This window comes from Squalius cephalus (genome assembly GCF_949319135.1).
Source record: "Squalius cephalus genome assembly, chromosome: 2".
Taxonomy (NCBI): domain Eukaryota; kingdom Metazoa; phylum Chordata; class Actinopteri; order Cypriniformes; family Leuciscidae; genus Squalius; species Squalius cephalus.
Window position 1 is genome coordinate 19,867,929 of NC_137123.1, and position 27,731 is coordinate 19,895,659.

Consider the following 27,731-nt stretch of genomic DNA (forward strand, 5'->3'; position numbering starts at 1 on the left):
ACATGAATCGCAGACTAGTGGCTTCCTTTCCTTCTTTTGCCACTTCCGCGAGGGAAAGTATCTTTGACGCTACGCCTGTTTTAACAAGACTTGAACTTTATTGTAACAAAAAGGTGAAAACTTAAAGACAAAACTCTTCCTCCAAAACAAGCAGTGTGGTGTAATGCAGGTCAAAAAACTGTCTCCCTTCCCCCTTGCCACATCACTTCCTGTTTAAGATGGCTACCTTCAGGAAATCTCCAAAAGGAGTGCAATTCTTTCCCTTAACCACAGGAAGAGTACAGAAAAATAGTTACAGCCATGAAATTGAGTAACAACCAAGGACAACATTCTAATCTGAAAAATGAAGCCTACCCGGAAGTGCGAAAAACTGCAATAGGCTACATCGAAAATCCACTAGGGGCAGGTCCCAAAAGGGAGCAAATGTCCATAGACCCCCATGTTAAAATGTCCGTTTTCACAGCATAAATTCATGTTTTTACAGGTTGGTCCCATGGACTTTTATTGTATTTTTCGATAGGTTCCGAGTGCCTGACAACTGTGAGGGGGGTGAATTTTTTTCTAACTCGTTAGTTTAGATCGTATTTAGATATAAAATGTATGACAAATAAGGGCGTGGTTAACTTTGATTGACAGCTTGCCAAGTGGAATTCCTGAAATTTGACGTCTCCGCCATGATCTGACACAACACATCATACCACCTCTGTATCCAAGATGGCACCGCCCATACCCCCCATAAACGGCCTCAAAACCGTTCTTCATAAAGTCTATGGGTGACGTCACAGACGCTTTGTCCATATTTTTTACGTAACAACAGACTTTCTATCATGCTTTCTAATGGCAGCTGTTACACCAATCAGAGAGTCCAAAAGATCTTGTTAGCTCCGCCCACTCCCATGAAGCACTACGAATGATGTAATCGAATTGATCTCCCTACTGAAATGTTTGTGTATATACACATATTTTGGAATAAACTGTAAGAAATACATCGTTTTTTATAAATGTAATCCGTAAAGGAGTTTTAGCAATATAACATTTGCAATGCTTCATGGGATTGTAGTTCTTTCCCTCCCTAAAGGTTCCAGTCTTGAACTTTTTTGTCAGATTTTCGAAAGCTTCAAATCGCTTTAACAAAGATTATTTTAGAATCCATATAGGAAAAATGTATTGAAAATATACTTCCAGAATCAGCAGCAATTAAAAACATGACAGGAACTGTTGCAATCAATCGGCGAGGTTCTTTTATTTAGAAGGCGGGACTTATTTCGCCATATTACGCGTTACACTTTCTCCCATTTATAGTAATATGAATGTGCGGTCTTTCTACCTAAAGTATTTGCCTCATATTCATAAACCGAGAGACACTTGAATACAGAGACCCACACAGCTGAACTATTCACCACAAATGCTTTAATTACAGTAGCTTCCTATAATCACAATGATTTGATATTTGACACAAACACAATACATCTTACAACTGTTATGCTGTGAATTTTACCTCATGAGAAAATGCGTACGAAAAAAGTACTTATGTGACTACCTGCAGGAATTCCTGTATCAGAAGGCGCACAGCACTCTCTTTACAATAAACCATGAACAATGCTCTCAGGTTTTATCAATGACAAGAACTTCATGTTTTCTGTCTTTTTTTCCACAGATTTCACAGTCGTTTTGTGCGTTTTTTACGGACTACACCACAAATGTAAATGCAGTAAACACATTTAGAACTGCATGTTGAAAGTGAACTTAGATGAAGAAAAAAACCTTTTACTAAAAAATGCTAAAATGCTATTGGTTTACAGGAAACATCATCCTCTATACAGTCTTACCGAAAAGTACACACATGTAGTGTAGAGATGTCTGGGTGAATCTCCAGTTATAGTCCAGTTGTAATCGGGGGAAAAAATTGCCATTTTTTTGGGAGAATAGGCCACACAGTATCGACAATATGAAAAGATTGAGCTCTTTTGCTTTAAAGTTTGTAGATGAATTGTAAAGTTGAGATGATTAATGCAGCTACATGTTCACATTGCATAGCAGAGCAAGTGCAAATGCACTTCTTACCACAGTGATGTCAGAATATTTGCATACAGTGTGGTTTATATGCTAAAATCCTTCAAAGAAATGAATATAGCTGCTACTTAAAGTATAAATCCATTTTATGATAATAAACAAAGCTCACAAAAAGTGATGCGAGATCATGGAAATTCAAATATATTTATATCCTGTAATTCATACAGGAAATAACCAAGAAATCATGAATTAATATTATGTCCTGAAAATGAATTTCTCTAAATAATGTGCAATTAAACTTCATTAGAAGGGTAAAAAAATGTTGCTTGGTAGAATCAATGGCTTTATTCTGACTGATTTTGATATTTAAATAATTCGCTTGGTTCTCATAACCACTGACATCATAACCAGTGACTCTTTACTCAAGCAAATCAGCCCGAAGTTGAACAGTCATTCCATGTTTGCAAATAGTCCTAAAAATACCACAGTAAACCACGATTAATACTTTGAGACCCAAAAAAAAAAAAAAGAGGTAAAATTATGACATTTTTTAAATAAATAAAAGTAAAAAAAAAAAAGAAGAAGAAAATGGAAAAAAAGATTCATTAAGTGGCATATAGAATTAAATCACAGTATCTTTCATAAACCATCACTGAAATGTTTTGGAAAACCAACCACACTGAAAATCCACATTTAAAGCTTAAATAAAACGAAATAAAATCAAAGCAATAGCCTGTAGCTTAATAGAAGAATTCAACCCTCCGTTCTGACTGACAGCAGCGGTCAGAGGGAAGAAGGCAGCAGAGGTTCAGTCACATAGCATCTCTGTGCTTTAAAACCCAGTGGAGTGGACGCTCGGGACGGGGTAGAACTTTGAGATCCGGCTCTGGGAGGAGGGGTTAAGGCATGCAGACTCCCCGGTCATTTTGAAGAACACTTCCTGCTCTTGTAGCTTACGGGCGAACTCATCTTCCAGGGCCTGGACAGAGAGATTTCATGTTCTTAGTAAATGCACTAATCAAACATGGTGGAAGTGTTCACTCAGTAATGTTTTGCTGACATCTAGTGGTGCGGATGAAGCATCACACAAAAGCTTTTCATAGACAGCCATGGTCAATTATTTCTGTGCAAGAAAGTCCTGTAATAGGGGGTTTACCAAGAGTAAATTTAGCTGGTCAAGTGATCTCAACATGGCATCTTTAATAAGGGAAAAATGAATGAGTGCAGCTTTGAAAAGTCTCAGTAATTTGAATTATTATGATGAAGTTTAATTGCTTAACATTACAATATATTGGTTTAATTAAGAAATTTGGAAATTGGAAAATTCAGCTTTACATCACAGGAATAAATTACAATTTAAAATATAATAAAATAGATAAGAGTTATTTCAAATTGTAATAATATTTCAGTTTAGTGAGCATAAGAGACTTCTTTCAAAAACATTTAAAAAAATCTAATCGACCCCAAACTTTCGAATGCTAGTCTATATAAATTAGCATTGCAGGTTTCATGTGCAACATTGCTAAACGAGTGATTGGCCCTTCAGAACTACGATTGAGTGTCGTACCTTCTTGCGGGGTCTGAGTTTCTCTCTCCAGTCCTTGAGCTCTGCGCTGTGCTCCTCATCCAGCTCCTTCAGCTTCTGAGTCTCATGCTCGATCAACAGATGACACTTCTCATTCTACAACACACACGCACAAGGCACGTTAGCGTTTCGTTTTTATACACGTGCTGTATTTTTCCTCTGGTCCTGAATGCTCCAGTGTACCTGCAGCTGCTGGAGTTCTCTGGCGTTGGCGTCGCACTGCGTCTGCAGGTCTCTCATCTGATTCTCATGTTTCTGGAGTTGATGGAGACGCTCGTTCTTTTGTCTCTTCTCCTCCTGTGCTGCAAACTGTTCATCGGCCACACAAACATACAAGAATTACTACACAAACACTAACTACAAGAAGAAAATGATCTGTGCAACAAGTTTAAATATTTAGGGATGCACAATATATCTGTACCATATTGATATGAATTGGTATCCATCGATTTATTTGAGCATGTTAAAGGCAAACTATGCAAGATTTGTATCTTAATATAACGGCTTCGAAATCATTTCGATGGTAAACGAACTCGTAGTAGGGCGAATCATCCCGATAGCAAAGCGGAGCGGGGCGGGGCGGGGCGGGGCGGGGCGGGGCGGGGCGGGGGGGCTGGTTTGAGAGGTGGCGCCCCGACAAATCTTGCGAGAATAATGACTTGCTATACGACACGACGTCACATACATCAACAACATGAAGCAGCCTCTATGGAAGACACTAGCATGCATTTCAGACGTGAATCATGGCAAAGTCGTCTCTGCGTGAGTGGTATTTACGACAGTAACGTTAAATACAAGTACTCCACAGCGACTCTAGGGGGCGCTGTTTGAGTAAAACGGAAACTGCATAGTGTGCCTTTAATTTCCACAATGTTTTATAGATGACCTTAAAATGTAATTTTATATCATTATACAAACATGCATAATTCTGCAGAAATTAACGTTGTAAGTTCATCTAGAGCAAATGATTCAGTTAAAGGTGCAGTAAGTGATTTCTGAGAAACAACACTGATATTTGAAATCAACACAAGAAACACACCCTTTCCCTTCATGTCTCTGCCCCCCAAAATGCACGAACACACAATGCAAGATACACTTTATCATAGTAGAAGCGGAGCAAAAAAATGCTTCGCGAAAAAAATAAAGCGAAGATAATGAACAAACGACAAAGAAAACATACAGTACACAAGACTATATACAAGCTAGAGTTGGTTGTTAGTCGCCAGCAGCTCCAGACAAACAATTACACTCTTGCATATAAAGTAAATCTTGGAACTGTGAAACATGGCAAAACCAATGTTACTCGCGTATGGAGCAGAAACAACGCAACCTCTGCGTCCGTTTCAGACCTACCCGTTTAACTCTCTGATACTGACGTGAGTCCTAAAACTCATGCCTGATCATAACTCTTCTTTTTTCCAGTGTTATTCCTCTGAACTTTTCTCTTTTGTAAAGTCGTTCAGCCATCTCTCTTTCTACAGTCTTCAAATCTCACTCTCTTTCCTCCCCCATCATGAGTGGACACGCCCCCTCACTGCTGATTGGCTACAACTGTGTTGGTCCGATCCACTTTCAATAGCATGAATCAGAAATCGCTTACTGCACCTTTACGCCTGAACCTGATATGACCTCTGACCTGTTTGACTCTTTCACGTTCCAGTTCCGGCGTGACCCCTGTGGTTGTGATGCGCAGACTCTTTTTGAACATGGCCATGCGCGTCTTAGCGTCGCTGCGCTGGATCTTAGGCAGTCTGGTTCTCTCTTGAGTCTGTTTGCTCTTCATCTCCTCCATCAGACGCTGGTTATACCTGTGCATCTGCTCCATTTCCTGTAGATAAACACACTCAGAGTTAAAGAATACAACAATAGCGACCGGAAGTGCACATATAAGGCTGATGTGGGAACTTAAGTAACCTTCTCGTGTCTTTTGAGAAGCTGGTGTCTTTGCATGAAGTACTGGTCTTTCAGCTGCTGCTTGTGCAGCTGGTGTTTTTCCTGTAGTTGGCGCTCTTCCAGCTCCCACATGGCGGCTTCTCTGGCTACAAGAATCGGAAAGAACTAAGTTAAATCAACTGAATGGCACCCTGTGTGACAAAAGCTAGCCCAGTAACAGAGCACATGGTAAGGTAACTATAGCTATGTTTCCATCCAAAGTTGTGGATTTAACTTATGCTAAAAAGTGGAATATCGCATAAAACATTTGCGTCCCATGTGTTCAAGAGAACAAAATCTTTCCTGGGAAATTGGCGCAAAATATCTGAAATAGAAACGGGGGTCGGGGGGAACTGGCTCCATCATAAATGACTTGAGTCTCAGAACATACAGACTAAATGCAATAAACGCTGTCATGTTATCTTGCGTTAAGATGCCTGATGTTTGGGAACGCAATCAGGTGAGACGCTTCTGGGAAGTCATTTTACCAAATCATTCTGAGGAAGACTTTCTTCATGGCTTTGGCTCAAAGATTTCAGAACAACCAAATCAACATTTGAGATGCTGTGCGATGAAATCGGTCCGCTGGTCAGTCCAGTTATCCAATCACATCCTCTGTTGAGGCAAAGTCACATGATTTATTTGTGACAAATTATATATTAAAATGATATATCTCCCTCAATTGTACGCACAAGCTTTTTATGCGCATCTTGGAAGTTTCATCCAGCATTTTATGTGATATCTGAAAATTTGCAATAAAATAGGTGGATGGAAACATAGCTTTTGCAGAATTGGTATGCGTCGATATTAAAACCATTCTAAAATATTGGATATGAGCCGATAATTATTTTCATGTTATGGCTGATGTTAAAATTCTCTGACTGTCTAAAGTAAAAAAAAAAAAAAAAAAAGTAAAAAAAATTACAACAAGCAGTTCTTTAAAATGCTACAACCGCTTGTCCGCTTCATATTTATGCATCACAACATTATGATGTACAGTATGAAAATGTAACTGTTATTAAATAAACTTTAACTTTACATGAGAGTTAGATGATGGCAAAGAAAAAATTCAAAATCAAATGATACCTTTAAGTAACAAGAGAAAAATCTCTACTACTGTCTGACAACCAATATGGTACCGATATACTAACGTTCAAAAGTTTGGGGTTGGTAAGATGTTTTGATATTTTTGAAAGAAGCCTCTTTTGCTCTTTTGTCTTTGAATGAGCCTTAAGGATGATATTGAGTGGGAATGTCCAGTCTGACCTCTCAGGAGCTGCTGCTTGTTGTTGAGACAGTCTCTCTCGATCGTGGCCAGCTCGTGCTTGTGCTGCTGAATGATCTTCTTCAGAGCGCTGTCCAGATCCTGCTGCTGCTTCTGAAGAAACTCCTGCTCCTTTAAACACACACAAACACAACATTAACAACTAGCCCACATTCATTTTGAAAGGGGTAGGGCACTTTTGACAGTGTATCCTCAACAGAAAACCTTAAGTGAACCATTTTAGACTACAAAAGACTCTAGATCTTTTCTGATGATGTTTACTGGCGTGAGGGCGGGGCCACCTGTCACTCAGATGAGATCCACCAATAGCAAACCACAACCACCCAATCAATTCCCCATGGACAAAATCAAGTCCCGCCCTACATTTATTCTTGTTCGAGAAGCCATTGGATAAACATCACAATAGGACTAAAGACTATCGTGACTTCCATTCCATGCCGACATTACTGTTGAAAAGAAGAATGAAACTGCTTTAACCATCTGTAATACTGGCTAAACTCCTGCATTTGAGACCAAACACTGATTGTAAAAATGAAAGAAAGCAAAGGAAAGCAGATTTCATGTTTCACAGCACACAGACAATGCGTCTTACGTCCTGCAGGGCGGCGCTGGTGAGACTGTCATCACATGACCTACACATCCTGTGAGGTCAGTTAAATCCCATGTAAACAGATTCTTATTTAAACCATAAGAATACTTCAGTCAGTAAAAATAAAAAAGCCAAAATCTCAACAAAAGAAAATCAAATCATGTTATTTTTCCCCCCAGATCCATTAGTTTGTCTAAAAATCAACAGAATGCTTCTTCTGGAAAGCAGGGATCCTAAACTCTTCCATACCTCTTTCTTGCGGTTCTTGAGCGTGCTCTGAAACTTGGAGAGCTCTTTGTCCTGCTCAGCTTTAATGCGTTTGGCTTCGTCTCGGAGACGATCGGTGTGTTCCTGTTCCAGGCGCTCGATGGTCTGTTTCTGCTGCCGTTCCATATTCTCCACCTCCGTATCATACTGACGCTTCTTACTCTAGAGAGACAAGAAAACACGGAAATTATAAAGCAGATCTATAAAAATAGAGCCATTCAAAATACTGAAATAAATAGAAACAGACATGCATATATAGAAACAGACATATATATGTGTGTGTGTGTGTGTGTGTGTGTGTGTGTGTGTGTGTGTGTGTGTGTATGTATGTATTTTTATTTTTTGCAAGAAAAAGAAAACAACATGAGAATCTGGAGATCTTTGCCTGATGACAACCAAAGTTTAGTTCAAATTAATTCAGTTTTATTAGCTAGAATAAAAATAATGAACAGGAAAAATGATTGTTGACCAGGTTAACAGGCACAATCTCAGGCGGATTAAAATACTGACCTCCCCTTAATAGTCAGACACGGATTACACACTCCAAAAATAATGAAGCTGTTAAGCATGTGATGTAATTCGGTCAGAGTCCTGCCAGTGTTTCTGGGATAGGCATCACCACTAGTCTCAGGAAAGCAATCAAGGTTTAAGCACCTAATTAAAGCTATTAATGTAAAAACAAAAACCTTTAAAATAATAATCACATGAGCAGGCTTTGGTTGATTATGTGGATTCAAGATGCCATTTTAAAGATGATACCAGTGAAGAGTTGTCTGATTTCAGCATAGAAGCTGAATTGATCCTTGATTGATATCGGACCCTTGATATGATTCAGTTTCATCAATGAAACAGCGATTGCAATCTTAATGTCTTTGTTTGTTCCTGCTCACCGTGACTTCTTGTTCGAAGCGTCTGTAGATCTGCTCCCTCTGCTGCAGGAGTTTGTTGCTGAGCTGAGTTTGGGCTCTCTGCTCCTCTTTCTGCAGAAGTCTCAGTTCCCTCAGCTCCTGACGCCTGAAACACACACATTTAACAATCGTTTTACACTGATCCAACAACAGACCCACCTATGCTGTTTAACCTGTTAACTGCGGAAATGAACGAAAGCGTAAAAAAGTTATAGATGTTTAAGTTTACTTTGACGCAAATGTGCTGAACTAAACATTTTTATTTTATACAAAATATATATTTACAAAATAATTTGAAACTAGAAATTGCTAGAAAAATCAAAGCCAATGTCTTGCTCCAAATTTGAAGCTGATATCACAAAATTTGTTATGCTAAAAGGTTTTAAAGCACCATCTACGCGGTAAAGCAATGTCCAATTTAAAAAAAAAAAGTTGAGTTCTGTTATTAATTACTCGCCCTCATGGCGCTCCAAACCCATAAGACTTTCGCTCATCTTCGGAACACAAATGAAGTCCTTTTTGATGAAATCTGAGAGCTTTCTGTCCCTCCATTGACAGTATACGCAACTACCACATTCAAGCCCCCAGAAAGGTAGTAAAGGCATTATTAAAGTAATCCATGTGACTCCAGTGGTTTAGCCTCAATTTTATGAAGCGACGCGAGGACTTTGTTTGCACCAAAAAACATTATTTACCACTTTATTAACAAAATATTAATCGTGTTCACAAGAGCACCGTGATACGTGTTGTGTTGACACAAGAGCAGATGTTGTTGCGTGAATGTGCGTTGGAGATTCATACAGTATTTTGTAAACAAAGCACTCACGTCACTTCATAAAATTGAGCTTAAACCACTGGAGTCGCATGGATTACTTTAATGATGTCTTTACTACCTTTCTGGTATGGAAGCTTGTTTCCGCCACTGAATAAAACATTTTAAAAAATAATTGCGACTTTTTATCTAAAAATTGCGAGTTTACATCTCGCAATTCTGACTTTATTTCTCAGAATTGCGAGATATAAAGTCAGAATTGCGTGAAATAAAGTCGCAATTGCGTGTTATAAAGTCAGAATTCTGAGTTTATATCTCGCAATTCTGACATCTTTTCTCAGAATTGTGAGATATAAACTCACAATTGTGAGATATAAAGTCCAATTTTAAGGGGGAAAAAAAGACAATTTTTATTTAATTTTTTTTTACCTCAGAATAGTTTATATCTCACAATTCTGACTTTATAAGACGCAATTGCGACTTTATTTCACGCAATTCTGACTTTATATCTCGCAATTCTGACTATATCACGCAATTGCGACTTTATTTCACGCAATTCTGACTTTATATCTCGCAATTCTGACTTTATAAGACGCAATTGCGACTTTATTTCACGCAATTCTGACTTTATATCTCGCAATTCTGACTTTATAACACGCAATTGTGACTTTATTTCACGCAATTCTGACTTTATATCTCGCAATTCTGAGAAATAAAGTCAGAATTGCGAGATGTAAACTCGCAATTGTGAGATAAAAAGTCACAATTAACTCTTAAAATGCTTTATTCTGTGGCGGAAACAAGCTTCCATATTCTGGGGCTTAGTATTTGGTAGTTACGTACTATCGTAACTATCAATGTAGGGACAGAAAGCTCTCAGATTTCCTTAAAAGGATCGTCATTTGAGTTCCGAAGTCTTGAGTTCGAGTCTTACTGGTTTGGATCGACATGAGGGCGAGTAATTGATGACAGAATTTAAATTTTTGGGTGAATTTAATCTTTAAATCCACCAGCAAATGCCAATTTAGAAACATCACGGAGTAAAAAGGTATTTTATTACTTATTCCAAAGTCAACATTAAACAGCATTCACAACCCTTTTTACTTCTGAAAAGTGACAAACTGGAATCATGCATTAAGTAGGTAAATAGGATTGTTTTATATATCATTACTTTAAAGACTATGACTGTATTTTCATTGTTTTCTTAGTCCCATACTTTTTTATAATGGCAATAAGTTTAGGATAACCAAATAATAATAATAATAATAGTAATAATAATCAATAAATTGTTTAAAATTGAAATGTAGGAAAAACTGTTTAAGGTTGAAAACTGCTGAGCTTTTCTGAAAAAAATAAAAATAAAATAAATAATGGCACTATCCAGTCTAACAGGAAGCTTTCCCAGGCAGGAACAGGAAGTATTACTCAGCTTGTTTTCCCTTTAGCACATCTGGTGTTGGAATATGGGGTCGTTATCTGTAAAACATACTAATAAACACCGCACGGGAAACTTTTTGTCGCTTTGTGGAATGAAAACAGCCCAACACCGCCGTGAAAGATGATTGGACACTTAAACTACCAGTCTGTGTGCATTTACCAAAACAAGTCATGTTGCTATAAGAATGAGAAGAGGCAGAAGCTTGTACTAGAAAATTTCTGCCACAAAATGAAACAGGCAGAATGAAAGTTTTACCAATGAATGCAAATATGATGCAAACACGAGGCAAACATGCAAAGTGTCTCAGAGCAGTTAAACAGCTGATGGCTCACCGGAGGAATCTCATCTCCTCGCTTTTGGTGTCATTGTCTGTGATGATCTTTGATGTCGTCACGCTGACTTCCACACCATCCACAATGAACTTGCGAGTCTTTTTCAGAGTTTTTTTCTGCCTCTTGTTGTCCTAGAACAACAACAACAACAACAACAAAATTATAGTTTTAATACTGTGTGGTTTTAATACTGTTTAGCCTTTTAAATATAGCTCAATATTAATGATATTTTGTGGATTAAATGGCCTTCTTTAATTTGTTCTTTAGTAAAAATAAAGAAAAAAGAAGACTTTTTTTTTGACCAAACAGCCTCATAGCCTAAAGATTGAAAATGTTTAAAATGTTAAAACTTAAACCCAGTAAATAAATAAATAAATAAATAAAATCAAGGCATGTAATTTTTCACAAACCTTTGTTAAACTAATAATTCACAATACATTTTTATAATTTATTTTAGCCTATAGATTAAAAATGTTAAAACTTAAACTCATTATAAATAAATAAATAAATAAATAAATAAATAAATAAATAAATAAATAAATAAATAAATAAATAAATAAATAAAATGAAGACAGGCCATTTTCCCACACAATAATCACTAATAATTCACAATATATTTTTACAATATATTTTTAGCCTATAGAAATATTCACAAAATTAATAATTCACAATATCGGTTTTATTTGTAATATTTAAACATTTTAATTGCTTAATCAATCAATCTCTTTCCCTCATGCTTCCTCTCTCTCAAATAACAGCACAAGTCATCATAAATCAGCATATCTAAAGTGACGTTTTGGAATTAGCAATTGAGCCTTGGATTTTAGGGTGGGTTCACACTTGTAGTTCGGTTTGCTTGGTTCGCTTGGTCCGGACCAAATTTTTTTTTTTAGCCATGGTCAGCTTAGCGTTCACATTGGCATTTTAACACCAAACCTAAAGATACCAAACCTAAAGGCATAGGAATACATTCACAACCTGATTGGTCAGCTTTTATTATGCATATTTTGCGACAGAATTTGCGAAACATCCGAAACAATGGGATAAATGCGCTTGCTGTATTGGTTTGGAAGCGGATTGAGACTCATCTTTTCCGCGTCTCGCTCTGCTTGTTTGATGCGCCAGGGTTCAGATGGCAGCGCTCACACTTATTCAAATGAATCACAATAACAGAGCAATCGCACCAGAGTTCGTTTTAATCCAACCAAACATGCCAGGTGTGAACACACCCTTAAGGACAAAAATCTTGAAACAGAATATCTGAACAATGTTTTGAGGTGTAGCAATCACGGAATAATTGACTCTGTTGATTCTTTAAATCAGAGACTATACTCATTCCACACTAATTTTGTGATCTTCTATTGTCTGGTGACTAGCGAGTGTAAAGTAATGACAGCTTTTAGTAGGTGTTTCTCACCTGTTGAGAGATGGTTCCTGGCTCCTTGGACTTGCTAATAAAGCTGGAGATGGATAAGTTCAGGTCTACGCTGCTGCTGTCAGCTGTCGAACTTATTCCCGAGTCAGAGTCTTGCTTCTTCACATACCTAGGCTTCACTGGGATTTGTTTCTCCACCATTGCAGGCTTCTCCTTTTCCTCAGCCTTCTCTACTTCTTTCACTGGAGATACTTCTTTCACTGGCTCAGCTTGTTTAGTGGGCTCAGTTGGAGTCTCCATTGAAGCCATGTCTGAAGCAGGCACTTCCTTTATGAGCTCACCATTGCCCACCTTTTCCTCCTCCAGTTTCTCTCCATCAAGTTTGGCTGGTTGCTCCACCCTCTGGACTATCGTGTCAGCAGGAGTCTCTGGAAGAACAACCTCTGCTTCTACAGCCTTTTCTTCAGCTTTAGGTTCTTGAGACTCTTCCACAGCTTGTTCCTTGGATCCAGGTACTGTTACATCCCGGATGTGGTTCTCGTCCACCTTCAGAGGTTCTTCTTCCTTCTTTATTCCAGCTATAAGATTATCATCTGGTAGCTTAGGTGTAGCGACTTCCTCGATCTTTTCAGGAACAGACTCCAAGGTGGACGGCGACTGGGGAAGCTTCTCGTCTTCAGAGCTACCGACGCTAGCGTCGGATGGTGCGCGCTTGTGTCCGCGAAGCTGAGGGAAAGATCATTTTAAACAAGTTAATGGTTGATGCAGCAAAGATTTACATCTAATCTTACAAGCATCACTACTACTATTGCTCATACGTATTGTTAGGAATCAGAATAAAGCCCAAACATTACTTGAGGTAACTCTTTTCTTCTATAACTAAGCAGTCAGCAATCTGTACCTCAGGATATTCTCTTGGCCAACATCCATCCAGACTTTTTTAGGTTTAATCTTTCTCTGAAAAGTGTTCTAAATTTGTTGGCAGGCCTTATAATCTCTCACCAGGTTTCCTTCATGATCTTCTTCCTCTTCTTCCTCCTTCAGCTCCTCTACCTCCTCTGTAACCTCCGCCTTGGCCTCAGCGATGAGCTCCCGCAGGGGTCGGCTGTCAGTTACACTACTCACAAACGGGTGCTGCACAGATGAAGATTAACTACTATTACTGCAATATACATATTAAAATTACACATGCACATATTTTTAAGATACTATTAATTTTAACATTCACAAAAAGCAGTCTGATTACTCTGTTCCAGATAAATTCTTGTATATATATATATATATATATATATATATATATATATATATATATATATATATATATATACACACACACACATAAATATATATATACATACATATGAATGTATATGCATGTATATATTATAAATAAGAAGTGTCTGTGTTATGTTAATGTCCCTCCCCCTAATATATTTTGAATATATATATATATATATATATATATATATATATATATGTAAGTATATATATATATATATATATATATATATATATATATATATATATATATATATACACATATTTTGAATTAGCATATTTAAATTCTGGCCAATACCAATAAGCTGACAACCAATATATGGTTGATATTAAAATTGTACTAATACTGCACTATATCCTGCTAAATAATTTAACAAATTATAAAAAAACCACAATAACACAAATATATTTTACATAAATCAAACTTCATCTCATAACATTTTAAAACCTGTTAGAAAACAAGTGGCTAGGTAAAATAAAATAAATTACAATAAACAACAGCACAATTAAATTATTAGTTTTCAAAGAGATTCACTTAATGAAGGTAAAATATAAGGTTACACTTTATTTTAAGGTGTAATTGTTACAGTGTAATTATATATTTAAGTACTGAGTAATATTAAGCAACTACATATACTTACTATAGGGTTAGGGTAGGATTAGGATTTGGTTGAGGGTTAGTTGCTTGCAATTATGCATAATTTACTGTTATTACTATGGTAAGTACATGTAACATGTAACAAGGACACTGCAAAATAAAGTGTTCCCAATATAAATGTAAACATAAGTGGAAATGAGCCTGCACAACTAGATTTAGATTGATATACTGTGCATCACCATTTGGCTTAGAGAAAATGAAGCATGATTAAAGACCTTTAAGATTTATTGCATTGTACACAAAAATTGCTGTAAGCCAACTGTTCGACAGACAAGAGGAAAACGAGCACACCAATGTCCCATGAGGATGCCAGTCTCCAGCTCTTACCTTTCTTGGCTTCGAAACCTGCTGTAGACAGTCAATAGCTGGTCTGAGAATGTGCAGCTTCTTTGATATTATCAACTTAACTGGAGGAAAACTTGAATTCTGTATTTTCAAGCCCATGTTGTCTCTTCAGACAGTCTCTTCTAAAGTGTTTAGCACGTGTGCATATGTGCGCAGTCAGTGCTAGGCTGGCCTACTTAAAGCCTCGCAAACAAAATCTCCTTTGCTGACGTCAAAGGATGAAGGCTGGTGCAGAAAGTGCCTGACACAGACAAATGAATGAACAGCTGCTGATTCATGTGGCAAGAAAGGCACCTGGACCAGCTGGTGGCCGACACAGCAGGATGACGGCGAACAAGGGGCTTTCACACCAGCAATACTGCCCCAGATTAGGGAAGGTTGAGTGGATATGGCCTTTGATTATAAGTGTTGAAATACAGGTAGGAAAAGTCAATTCACCTGAAGAAGTTGTGCTGTGTTCCATCTGTTGTCCACGTTCTTGTCCAGTGCGTGTTTCAGGAAGTCACTGAACTCAGGAGACCTGCAGACGGATGAAGAGAAGGTCATTAAAACTCTAAAATAAACCTATTTATTGTTAACCTATAAACCTGTTATATTGTGACAAAAACAAGTACGTACATAAACAAATAAAAATGATATCATTATATTTGCTTACAAATCTAATTTCAGGTATTTAAGCATAAGCCATGGTATAAAATCATGAGAAAAAAAATTATTTTATGCATTTTCGATTTTCGACATATACACACACATATAAACTTTTTTTTTTTAATTCATTATATATTGAAAAAAACATTTTAAAATGAATCTGTTCCATATTGGTTATCTATCAATTTAAAAATATATATTTATTGGAATTTTAATTTACTGTATATTCAATTGTGGATTCTTTCCCCTATTTTTGCATTTAGATTATTTTTGCCATAATTAAACGCTCCCTTAAAGTTATTCTTTGTAAACATTAATAATTTAATATTCAATTGTATTATTTTAAATGAGATTTTCTTTCCAATCGGTTATTTCGACTATTTAGATTTACATTTAGATTAATTTTGCTGTTTTGCTGCTCAAGAAACATTTATTATTATAATCAATGTTGAAAACAGTTGTGCACCTTTTTTTTTCAGTATTCTTTGATGGTTAGAAAGATAAATAACATTATAAATGTCTTTACTGTCACTTTTGATCAATTTAATGCATCCTTGCTGAATAAAACTATCTTTCCAAAAATGTCTTACTGACCCCAAACTTTTGAATGGTAGTGCATAATGTTTCGTTATAGATTTCTATTTCAGATAAATGCTGTTCTTTTGAACTTTGCATTCATCAAAGAATCCTGAAAAATAGTTTTCAACATTGATCATAATTATAAATGTTTCTTGAGCAGCAAATCATCATATTAGAATGATTTCTGAAGGATCATGTGACACTGAAGACTGGAGTATTGATGCTGAAAATTCAGCTTTGATCACAGGAATAAATTACATTTTACAGTATATTCAAATAAAAATAAGTTATTTTATACTGTAAAAATATTTCACAATATTACAGTTTTTGCTGTATTTTGGATCAAATAAATGCAGCCTTGGTAAACAGAAGACACTTCTTTTAAAAACATTAAAAATCTTACCGGTCTAAACCTTTTGAACGGTAGTGTATATACATTATACATACAAATCACATTGTTTTGTACCATTTTGAAGGCTGCTGGAGAGTAGGAGGGTCAGCTTTGGCGATCTTGAGCAGAACTCTCATCGGGTTCATCTCGTGGTTGGGCGGTTCGATCTGCGCCAGCTCGATCAGAGTGACTCCTAGAGACCAAATATCGGCCTTATAGTCATACGGCCTGTCCTTAGACGTCTCGCACATCACAACCTCTGGAGCCATCCTGAATGAAAGAGAGTGTCAGCAATGCCAATGTGTGCCAGTTACAACTGGTTTCATTTTTTGAAACTCTAACTTGCCAGTAAGGGGTTCCAATGAAAGAGTCTCTTCGCTGGACCGTCTTTGTGTTCTTGGCAGACACTCCAAAGTCCGCTGAAAGACACAGAAAATGTTCTTTTTGGGAAACGTTCTGCATAAAAAGATGGATTGTGCCATCTTTCTTCACAATAAATGCCACTTGCTTTGATATTTTGTGATCTAATGCCATGACATTCAGTGGCTTGAGTGTCCATATAGTTTTGTACACCAACATCACAGAATCATTTACATCTGGTCAATGATGTAATGTTTATACAAGCTGCGGTTTAGTCTGACATGTAAATGACTCTCCTCAGCTCCTCTCTGTCTCTTTAGCATGTTATTACTGTCACAGTGTCTGGTTTATGTTTCCCCAGGTGTCCACTAGAGGTCTCTCTCCCTTACTGTCACATTCATTCTGGAACTGCATTTCCCACAATCCTTTGTCTGTTCTCATCACTCATCATTGTACGCAGCTGTTTCCCATTACATTGTTTAGTTTCTGTGTATAAATACCCTGTCTGTTTTAGTCCTTGTCACGGAGTCATTGTTAATCGTCACTACACTTCTGGTCTGTGTTCTTGCCTGTTTCTTGTTTTGTTTATTTGTATTTGTATTTGTATTTTGGATTGCTAACATGGACTTTGAACCTTGCCTGGATGACTACGAGATGGATTACACTTTAATAAACACCTACTGCCATACTGCATTTGGATCTACCTATTTTCCTGTGTGTCCCGTGACAGAATGACTCCGTCACCATATAGATCCAGCGGTATGAGTTTTCGTGATTTTTCCTCAATCACGAAGAGGGAGAGGAAACAGCGGAATGGGAATCATCAAGCTAAAGAGGAGGAGCCACGCATGACGTTAGATGAGTGTTATGCCTTGTGTGCTCGTATCAGGGAGGAGAGTGCTGCGCTCCCGGTTAATTCCAGGGAGAGAACAGCACCCAGTTGCTCGCGGACAAGGAGGAAGAAGAAGACTCCTCGTCTCCCTAATGTCCCGGAGGTCGTCTCCGTGCAGCCCGCTGTGGTTCCGGAGGTAGTCCCTGTGCAGCCCGTGGTGGTTCCGGAGGTCGTCCCCGTGCAGCCCGCTGTGGTTCCGGAGGTATTCCCCGTACAGCCCGCTGTCGTCCCGGAGGCCGTCCCCAAGCTGCTTGCCCTGACGGCAACTCCCCAGTGCCTCGCCCTGCCGGCGCCGCCCCAGAGTCTCGCCCTGCTGGCGCCGCTCCAGCAGCTTGCCCTGCCACCACCTCTCCAGCGCCTCGCCCTGCCGGCGCCACCCCAGCGTCTCGCCCTGCCGGCGCCACCCCAGCGTCTCGCCCTGCCAGCGCCGCCCCAGAGTCTCGCCCTGTCGGCACCGCTCCAGCGGCTTGCCTTGCCGCAACCGCCCCAGCGCCTCGCTCTGCCAGCGCCATCCCAGTGCTTCACCCTACCGGTTCCACCGATGCAATCTACCGATCCAGAGACTGTTCAGGTCACGTCTGTCGATCCAGAGACTGTTCAGGTCCCGTCTGCCGATCCAGAGACTGTTCAGGTCCCTTCTGCCGATCCAGAGACTGTTCAGGTCACGTCTGCCGAGCCAGTGTCTCGGGACAAGATGGCCGCCTCCGAGCCTGTTCAAGTCACGTCTGCCGAGCCTGTGTCTCCAGACAAGATGGCCGCCGCCGAGCCGGTGGTGTCTGTATCTGTTCCTGAGCCGGTGTCTGTATCTGTTCCTGAGCCGGTGTCTGTATCTGTTCCTGAGCCGGTGTCTGTATCTGTTCCTGAGCCGGTGTCTGTATCTGTTCCTGAGCCGGTGTCTGTATCTGTTCCTGAGCCGGTGGTGTCTGTTCCAGTTCCTGAGCCGGTGGTGTCTGTTCCAGTTCCTGAGCCGGTGGTGTCTGTTCCAGTTCCTGAGCCGGTGGTGTCTGTTCCAGTTCCTGAGCCGGTGTCGTCTCCACCGTGGCCACCTGAGGTGTCGTCTCCTCCCTGGCCGCCTGATGGACTGTCTACTCCGCCCTGGCCGCCTGAGGGGAAGTCTCCGCCGTGGCTGCCCAATGGACTTTCTGCTCCGCCCTGGCCGCCTGAGGGGAAGTCTCCGCCGTGGCCGCCCGATGGACTATCTGCTCCACCGTGGCCGCCCGATGGACTATCTGCTCCGCCCTGGCTGCCCGATGAATGGTCTGCTCTGCCTTGGCCGCCTGAGGGAAAGTCTCCGCCCTGGCCGCCCGATGGGCCGCCTGCTTCGCCCTGGCCACCCGATGGACTGTCTGCTTCGCCCTGGCCGTCGGCTAAGCCGTCACCTCCAGTTCCTGTTCCCTTCCATGGTCCTGGCCCCCCATCCCTCCCCCTGATCCTCCACCGTTCCACCTCCCTCCTGAACTTTTGATTGGTTTTGTTTTTGTCTTGGAGCGTCTGGTAGCCGCTCCGTAGAGGGGGGGTTATGTCACAGTGTCTGGTTTATGTTTCCCCAGGTGTCCACTAGAGGTCTCTCTCCCTTACTGTCACATTCATTCTGGAACTGCATTTCCCACAATCCTTTGTCTGTTCTCATCACTCATCATTGTACGCAGCTGTTTCCCATTACATTGTTTAGTTTCTGTGTATAAATACCCTGTCTGTTTTAGTCCTTGTCACGGAGTCATTGTTAATCGTCACTACACTTCTGGTCTGTGTTCTTGCCTGTTTCTTGTTTTGTTTATTTGTATTTGTATTTGTATTTTGGATTGCTAACATGGACTTTGAACCTTGCCTGGATGACTACGAGATGGATTACACTTTAATAAACACCTACTGCCATACTGCATTTGGATCTACCTATTTTCCTGTGTGTCCCCGTGACAATTACGTAACTGTGAATCTGCTCATCAGCACATGGCATCTGAAATCTCCTGCTGCACTGGATTATATGCAGCTGATGAGCAACAAAAACTAAAAACACTCAGTTTTCAGTTTATTAACCGTGATAATGTGAAAAATGTTGAAGGTGTCTGAATGCATTTTGGTTTGACTGTATATAAACATTTTAAATGAATTTATATTTCATTTATAAATTTGACATAATTTTTCTTTAAAAAATGGTTTAAAGAATAAAATGTGAGGTTTATCATTTAAAAACTGTTTTTACAGTCATTTGCTCTACCCTGTCCATATGCTATTAATTTTATTTGAGAAGGTCTTAAAAAAGGTCATAAAAATCCTCTAAACCCTCTCCCACATCCACTCACCCAGTTTGACGTCTCCGTCCAGTGTGAGCAGGATGTTCCCAGCCTTCAGGTCTCTGTGGATGACCTTGTTTTCATGCAGATACACCAGAGCATCCAAAGTCTGTTTACAAACCACCCTGATCTGCGGCTCCGTCAGAGGCCTTTCCAGCTCTACACACACATGAAGAGGCAAACACTTACATTCACAAACACACATTTCATTTATAGAGAACCAGCTAATTTCACCTATTACAATAATATCTAACATCTTTCTAACATCTGAGTTTTGAGTTGTGTAAAATTAGTTAACTAATTTCTCATACAAGCAGATTCTTGCAACAAATTCAAAAAGACTCAGAAGTGACCATTTCGAATCAGTCTGATGAGTCCTATACTGAATGAACGCACTGAATCAGAGTAGTTACTGAACTACAGTTTCTTTTTAAGGTATTCTCAGTCGAAATGAAGCACATTTTGTGTGCTGGAGGTTCGTGAAACTCAAATCAATGTCCTTATTGATTGAATTTGTGATCCTCCGCTAAGTTCTGTTGTCACGTTTTTTCCTGGCTGCGCTAAACATGGAGCGAGAAGCAATCACATTGAGTGAACTGCCTCAGGAATTACTATGCAATATCTGGATTAAACATGATGAACATATTGAGTAATTTTATATAGTGGCCAAAGTGTCCTAAAATGAGAAAAGCTTCATAGTTTAGGCTAAAAATATCTCCAGGTAAGAAAATCTAATAATATATAATAAAAATCTGCAAAGTTTATGGCTGTAAAAAAAAAAATATCTTTCAATGTAAAAAATTGACATACTAAAGGGCCATTTTATATAAATGGCGTTTCAATAAAATGTGTATATTGTGATATACTGCACAAGCATTATCACCAAACATTTTAAGGAATATTAATGTAAATATTAATAATATTAAGTAGCTTACGCTACTGTTCAATAGTTTGGTGTAAGATTTAAAGTGTTTGAAAAAAGTCCTCACCAATACTGCATTTCTTTGATAAAAAAAAATACAGTAAAAACAGTAATATTGTGAAATAAGTTTCAAATATATGGAAAATATATTTCAATAACTGGTTTCTATTTGAATATATTTGAAAATGTAATTTATTCCAGTGATGCAAAGCTGAATTTTCAGCATCATTACTCCAGTCTTCAGTGTCACATGATCCTTCAGAAATCATTTTAATATGCTGATTTGATGCTCAAGAAACATTTCTTTTTATTATCAGTGTTAAAAACAGTTGTGCTGCCTAATATTTTTGTGGAAACCCTAATACATTTTTTCAGGATTCTTCGATAAATAGAAAGTTAAAATGAAAAATCTTTAGTAACGTAAGTGCCTTACAGTCAATTTTAAACAATTAAATATATCCTTGCTGAAAAAATGATTAATTTCTTAAAAAAATAAAAAAATCTTACTGACCCTAAACATTTGAACACTAGTGTGTAAATGAAGACTCAACAGGCATAATGCTACAAAACACCTTGTTGAAGAGACATTGAATAAATCTATATATTGTCGCTCATAACATGAACAATATTGATTATCCGGTGAGAATAAATCAAAGCACAGTTAAAGTTCACCTTCGCCTTTAAGAATGAAATGTGTTTTTGAGTAATGGAAAGCAACTGTCCGTCGTAAGTGACCTTTTCCTAATGCAGCCTTGCGTGTCAAATGCTTTGTGTGAACTCACCGAGCATGACCGCATCGACGGCCCCACCGGCGCAGAACTCGATCAGGATCTGCACACAGAAACACGGTGAACATGAAACTGGGTGAACTTTACAAAAACACAATCTCACTGTTTTACAAAAGCAGCCATTGATCGGCATGCTGTCTTTATTTCTCAATGTTCAGTCAGGCTCAATGGCAGCATTATGTTTCAGTAGACGAATCTGTTTATCCTATTGTCATGAACACACCTACATGAACCTGCAGGCACTGGCTTAAAAAAAACAAAAAAACAATAAAACAGACTGCACTCATTCATAAAACCATTGTTCATTCAACTCATTCAAAAAAATCTAGAACACTCATTGAGTTTCAGTGCAGAACTCCACAAACACAGTAGAATCTGTTGCACATCGATGAATAAAACCAGAAATACAGCACAACAACATCCAAACCAGGAAATACAGCCCACATTATTAACTTAACAAAAGAATTCACTTGGCAGGGTCGTGATTAGTCAACAGCGCTGTGTTGCAGGGCCATTATTGGTCAAATACGCTGCTGAGTCTTGAAGGCTTTTCTTGCTCCTCAAAATGGTGACTGACATAAGAGGATCGAGCAAGGGAGGCCTGTGTGAGCACGAGGAAGGATGAAGGCTTTCTACACATTAGCACAGTGTCGGAATTGAGGACTTTCTGTGCTAATAGGATTAGAGTTTCCGTGAACACCAGGCGGATGGAGGGGTCACGGCTGGGGCTAGTCATCAGGAGAGGGTGGACATGTATTGGAAGAGACTGTTTACATAGTCAATACTGAACGACAATAGTGTTTCCTGTAGTCAGGAGTGCCGCCACAAATACTACAGTATATTTTAGGCGAGAGAACTTGAGAGACAAACAGAGGTGCCACTGTTTAAAAGTTTGAAAGAAATTTAAGCAATAAGCCCCACGAAGCCATGTTTTACAGTGGATTTAGAACAGCTAAGGGGCGTTGTTAGGCACGACGTGGAGCGGATTCATTAGTATTTATTTTATTCATAAAATAAACACCAGCAACAAAAAATGTGTAAGGGATAATGTAGAGTGAGGCGGTTGTTATAGCGAATACAACCCCAACAGGCTAATCAGGAACCAGACGCGAAGCGGAGGGGTCTTGAATCAGCCTGAAGGGGTTGTGTTATAGCGAATACAGACAGCGACTTATTACATGGCTACCTACCAAATAAATCAAGAATTTGACACAAAATATTGATTTAAAAAGGAGTTTATTGATTTAAAAACGATTGTATTGCTTCCGCTAAAGAAAATAGTCCGTTCCGTCTCTACGGTTAGAATCCATAGCAACGCTCTGTTTTTCATGGCAACGGTGTGTTATACTTCGCAGCGGTCTGTTATCAAGAATTATACCATGGTCTGGGTGAATACTCGATTCTGATTGGCTGCAGGGTGTCCATTAAAAAGTGATAGAGGAGACCTAGTAAATAAACCGTCAGGCGTAACCAGGGAAACCAAGTTAATGTGTTATTTGGCAAGTGATCATGGTATAAGCGGGTTAATGCCCTTCGATGTGTCCATTGTCAGGTATAAATGGACTTCGGCGGACGGTTCACGCCTCGCCGTCGTCCATTAATACCTGACAATGGACACCTCGTCGGGCATTTACCCTTACATAACAGACCGCATTCTACATTGGAATTCAACCAAACCATGTAATAAAACGTTATCACATTTATTCCTCCGCCAAGCAATGTAGTTCCAAAGAGGTTGCTAAGCAACACATGCAGCAACAAAGAATCACAAACGGCAGTTGCGCAGTAATACTAATGTAATGCGGTCACAGGTGTGTGTTTGTTGAGTAATTTACAACGGCTTCGAACGCGGCTCAACCAATCAGAATCAAGGACTGGAACTATCCGATTTATAATAATTATTTTAGTCAGCAAGGATGTTTTCTAAAGTGATCTAAAGTGACAGTAAAGACATTGTAAAGACACAAAAACGCATCGCTTCGCTTCAGAAGGCCTTTATTAACCCCCTGGAGTCGTATGGATTACTTTTATGATGGATGGATGCTCCCTTTTGGGCTTCAAAATCTATGATCCATTCACTCCCATTATAAAGCTTGGAAGAGCTAGGATATTTTATAACTCCAATTGTGTTTGGATGAAATAAAGTCATATACACCTGGGATGGCTTGAGGGCGAGTAAATTATGGGAACATTTTAATTTTTGGGTGAACTAACCCTTTAAGACCCCAAACTTTTGAACAGTAATGTATATCGACAATCAAACTTTCCCAAATTATGCTTGCCTCACTGACAGCACAAAGTTCACTCAATCAGCGCAGTTCTTTTTAATGAATCACATGAATCATCAGCTTGAATCATGGTCTAAATCAGTCTGAAACTGCATGGTTTGCTTCCTCTCTGACCTCAGGTTATGATGTTAGACTCAAAATGAGCACAATTATTTGGATAAAAGTGCCAATGGCTTCAAATAAGAAACACATGAAGCTTTGAAATGGTGTTGAGGCCCGTTCACAGCAAGAATGCTCACTATAACGATCAGCATCCACACCAGCAGACAGTATCATTCTGTGTATTACAAGCACACGCTGCAGTTTTGTCGTCTGCCGCTTTAAATGCTCGAGTTCTTAAAGCAGGACGGATTCTGATTGGCTGTCAATGTTTTTATTGTTCATCAGCTGAAAAAAATAAATCATTCTGAAAGTGATTCCAATGATTTTGTTTCTCTGTGCCGTTATTGTTATAGTTGTAGTGTGAACTCTGCTATTCTTTTATATTTAGAATGATTTTTAGAACTATATCTCTATCGTCATCGTCCTTGGTGTGAACAGGCCTTTAAAGTCTGAACCCAACGCTATTGTGTACACACAGATACAGCACTGAGAACAGTCACTGTTATTCATGCTCTTGAACGCTGTTGCACTGTGGGTGAGATGTTGGTTTTGACCGGTGGCTATGATAACACAATGGCCCACACAGTGCTGTCATTCAGTCCCAGAACTACAATAGTCACACTCAACGCACAAGACCAGGCTTCCTTTCCAACTCTAAAGTGTAGGATTCTGTCTATTTCCATTGATCCCACAGTCTGGATAGCAGAATGCACAATTAATCCTCATATATACCATATATAGAAGCCTGAATTAGTATTTTGGACAAACTTAAAACTGTCTGAATGCAATGCATATGATTATCGCAAAATATTAAAGTAAGTGGCATCTGAAATTTAAGTTATCCAAGCTTTTCTACAAATACATGGAGGAAACTACTTCACACGGACTACTGAATGGCATTATTGATAGCAATGTGTTATTTATCCTGTTTAAGCTGCAAATGGCTGATGAATAATCCAGTTCAAACATTCCCTGAATCACAGCCAAATCAAAGCGCTCCTACATCTACATAAGGAAACGGGTGAGGCCGATATCAGTCCATTTCCTGGTGTACGGCAGGATAAGAGTAAAATATGGACACCTCTTCCAGTACACAAAGTACACAAAGAGGCAGAAGAAGATAACAGAAGAGGTAAAATAACACTGTTCTCTCTGTGAGAAAATGCAACATTATTCTGATGAGATTATTCTCACTCCAAAATCAAGGGAGAAAAAAAATGATAAACCATATTTCACCTAAAACAGGCTTGATATGACAACTATGCATTATGACATTGACAAATAAGCACTAAAAAATTATTTTCATTATAGTTTAAGTACATTACTATTCAAAAGTTTGAGGTCAGTAAATAAGTTTTAAACAAATTTATAATTTTATTAAGCAAGGATGCATTAAATGGATCAAATGTGACAGTAAATACATTCATGTTATGCTTCTATAACTGTATTTATGATGGAAAAAAGTGGATGATGAGACAAAAAAAATAATCAAAAAAAAAAAAAAAAAAATCTTGTCAACCCCAAACTTTTGAATGGTAGTGTATCCATTCTTTACATCCTGGTAGTATTTTAGTACAGCCATAAATTATTAATGATTTACATTTTAAAGGGGTGGTATAATGCCCTTTTCACAAGATGTGAAATATGTCTGATGTCCCCAGAGTGTGTATGTGAAGTTTTAGCTCAAAACACCCCACAGATATTTTTATATAGCATGTTAAAATTGTCAATTTTTAAGGGTGAGCAAAAACGCACAGTTTTTGTGTGTCCCTTTAAATGCAAATGAGCTGCTGCTCCCGGCACAGGGGGCGGAGCTACAACAGCTTGCACTCATACAGACATGCACTGAAAATTTCAAAAACTTTAAGCCTTTTATGTTCAAACCGGATTCAGATAATGATGGAGAGACTCAAGAAGAAGTGACAACATGTAGAAAGCAACAGGACGTTTCTGAATGGTTAGTTGGTGAACTTATGTAACTTATGTGTAGTTATCTTCTAGTCATTGATTAGCATGTTTTTATAACTTATAAATCATGTTCCGGGGGCGGGGTTTATGTAAATTTTAGGGTTTGTGATGTCACTAACCCGGGAGGAATGTCGTGTATTCCCTACCAGCCGTTTGTTGTAGTCCTTAAAAAGTGATTTCTTTAAAAGCAAATATCTCCCTTTGCTTTGAACATTGAGCGTTGTAACTTTGCAGATGTTGCTTATAGTCAAACAGCAACATTACACATTAACTAAAGTTAAAAAAGTGAAATCATAATCAACCACCCCTTTTTTTTACTCATCAAGCAATGAGAATCACCTTTGAGAATAAATAGGGATTAATCCCCGAAAAATTATTTAAAAAAAATGTCCGGGCGCATACTGGGATTTCTGAATGTGAAATATAAAAGAGCACATGTACTGTCTGAATTTCATAAAGCCTCTAGGATTTGAACCTCTCGTAAGTTTCTAATGTCCGTACTGTAGTGAAGCTGGACTGAAGTGACCTGGAAGTTGAGTCCACCTCAACCTTGTGCAGGAAGGAAATGGTTTGAGTCAACGCAGTGAAAAATACATTGTGGAGCAAAGAGGACACTGACAACACGCCAACAGATAAGACAAAGCAGGTTACTTTTGGTATGAAACAAAGTTTCAAATGGTGTCATTTAAATAAATAAAAATCAAACAATAAATACCGTTTTGTGACTCTTTAATGTGTTGTGACAGATCGTTGTAGTGCCTCAGTTCAAGCGGCATGTGAACCGATCATCTCTTCCTACTCATTAGCACGAAATAAACATGAATGAACATCAGAAAGTATGTTTCAACAGCGGAAACACACACCATTTTTCAATTCCACCAACATTAATCTTCCAACTCTCCTGTCTGGTTTGTTTGTCAGACAAAATTGTGAATTCGGCGCTATGAGTAGTCTGACATTGATTAGTATGACAGATAGCCTGTCAATTAAAGGGTGAAGGGTGAATTATGAGGCATATTAACATAATTAAACAAGATGGGTCAAATACATTTTTTTTTTAAGTCAGATTCCAAAATTGTGCTGTGGAAAAGAGAGTAGAAATAAAATCTGTGACCATGAAAAATAAACTAAATCCACTCACCCACAGTTTGCTCTCATAGTAAAACGCGTCAAGCAGCTTGACGATATTGTGATGATCACATGATGCCAAGATGTCGATCTCCACCATGTAGTCCTCCAGCTCATCTTCAGTTTTGGTGTCAATCACTTTTGCAGCAGCAAAAATGCCTGTCTGCTTGTTCTGAGCCTGAATAAAAAGGAAATTAAAGTAAAAAAAAAACAAAAAAAACTGCATTTACACGCAGCCCTCTAAATAAAATTAGTCTAAAGAACCATCGCATGCTATAACAAAGCAACAAAATTCAACAAAGCAAGACTGGTTGGCACACACTTTGGCTAACATGTTGTTAGTAATAAGAATAAAAAGTGATTTAAAAAAATTGGTTATTCTTTATTATACACATTGTGATGTTATGCTAAACTACTACAAATCAGACATGAATGTTTGAGGCGTGACATACATGAATACATGAGCAGACTACGAATGATTCAACACAATCTCTTTTAACAACCAGTAAACGGAGGTAAAAAGTATTAATTAGGCCCATGCAGTCAGCGTGATCCAGTCCAGCATTCAACAGAAATCACATTCAGTGTCATTCA

The 27,731-nt window shown here is 38.6% G+C and overlaps 1 protein-coding gene across 1 annotated transcript in view; it reads right to left on the reverse strand.

The window, feature by feature from the left end:
• Nucleotides 1-82: 82 nt before the first annotated feature.
• The window catches only part of slkb (STE20-like kinase b), a 30,375-nt gene continuing 2,726 nt past the window's right edge, over nucleotides 83-27,731 (reverse strand). The window contains exons 2-18 of the mRNA XM_079864169.1: nucleotides 27,151-27,315; nucleotides 21,646-21,694; nucleotides 19,951-20,100; nucleotides 16,742-16,814; nucleotides 16,471-16,665; nucleotides 15,216-15,297; nucleotides 13,499-13,630; nucleotides 12,539-13,222; nucleotides 11,122-11,252; nucleotides 8,562-8,685; nucleotides 7,654-7,833; nucleotides 6,797-6,926; nucleotides 5,513-5,637; nucleotides 5,235-5,426; nucleotides 3,782-3,907; nucleotides 3,581-3,694; nucleotides 83-2,992 (exon numbers count right to left, since the gene is read on the reverse strand). Coding sequence (XP_079720295.1) covers nucleotides 2,846-2,992; nucleotides 3,581-3,694; nucleotides 3,782-3,907; nucleotides 5,235-5,426; nucleotides 5,513-5,637; nucleotides 6,797-6,926; nucleotides 7,654-7,833; nucleotides 8,562-8,685; nucleotides 11,122-11,252; nucleotides 12,539-13,222; nucleotides 13,499-13,630; nucleotides 15,216-15,297; nucleotides 16,471-16,665; nucleotides 16,742-16,814; nucleotides 19,951-20,100; nucleotides 21,646-21,694; nucleotides 27,151-27,315 — 2,799 coding nt within the window. The 3' untranslated portion in view covers nucleotides 83-2,845. The remainder of the gene's footprint in view (nucleotides 2,993-3,580; nucleotides 3,695-3,781; nucleotides 3,908-5,234; nucleotides 5,427-5,512; nucleotides 5,638-6,796; nucleotides 6,927-7,653; nucleotides 7,834-8,561; nucleotides 8,686-11,121; nucleotides 11,253-12,538; nucleotides 13,223-13,498; nucleotides 13,631-15,215; nucleotides 15,298-16,470; nucleotides 16,666-16,741; nucleotides 16,815-19,950; nucleotides 20,101-21,645; nucleotides 21,695-27,150; nucleotides 27,316-27,731) is intronic.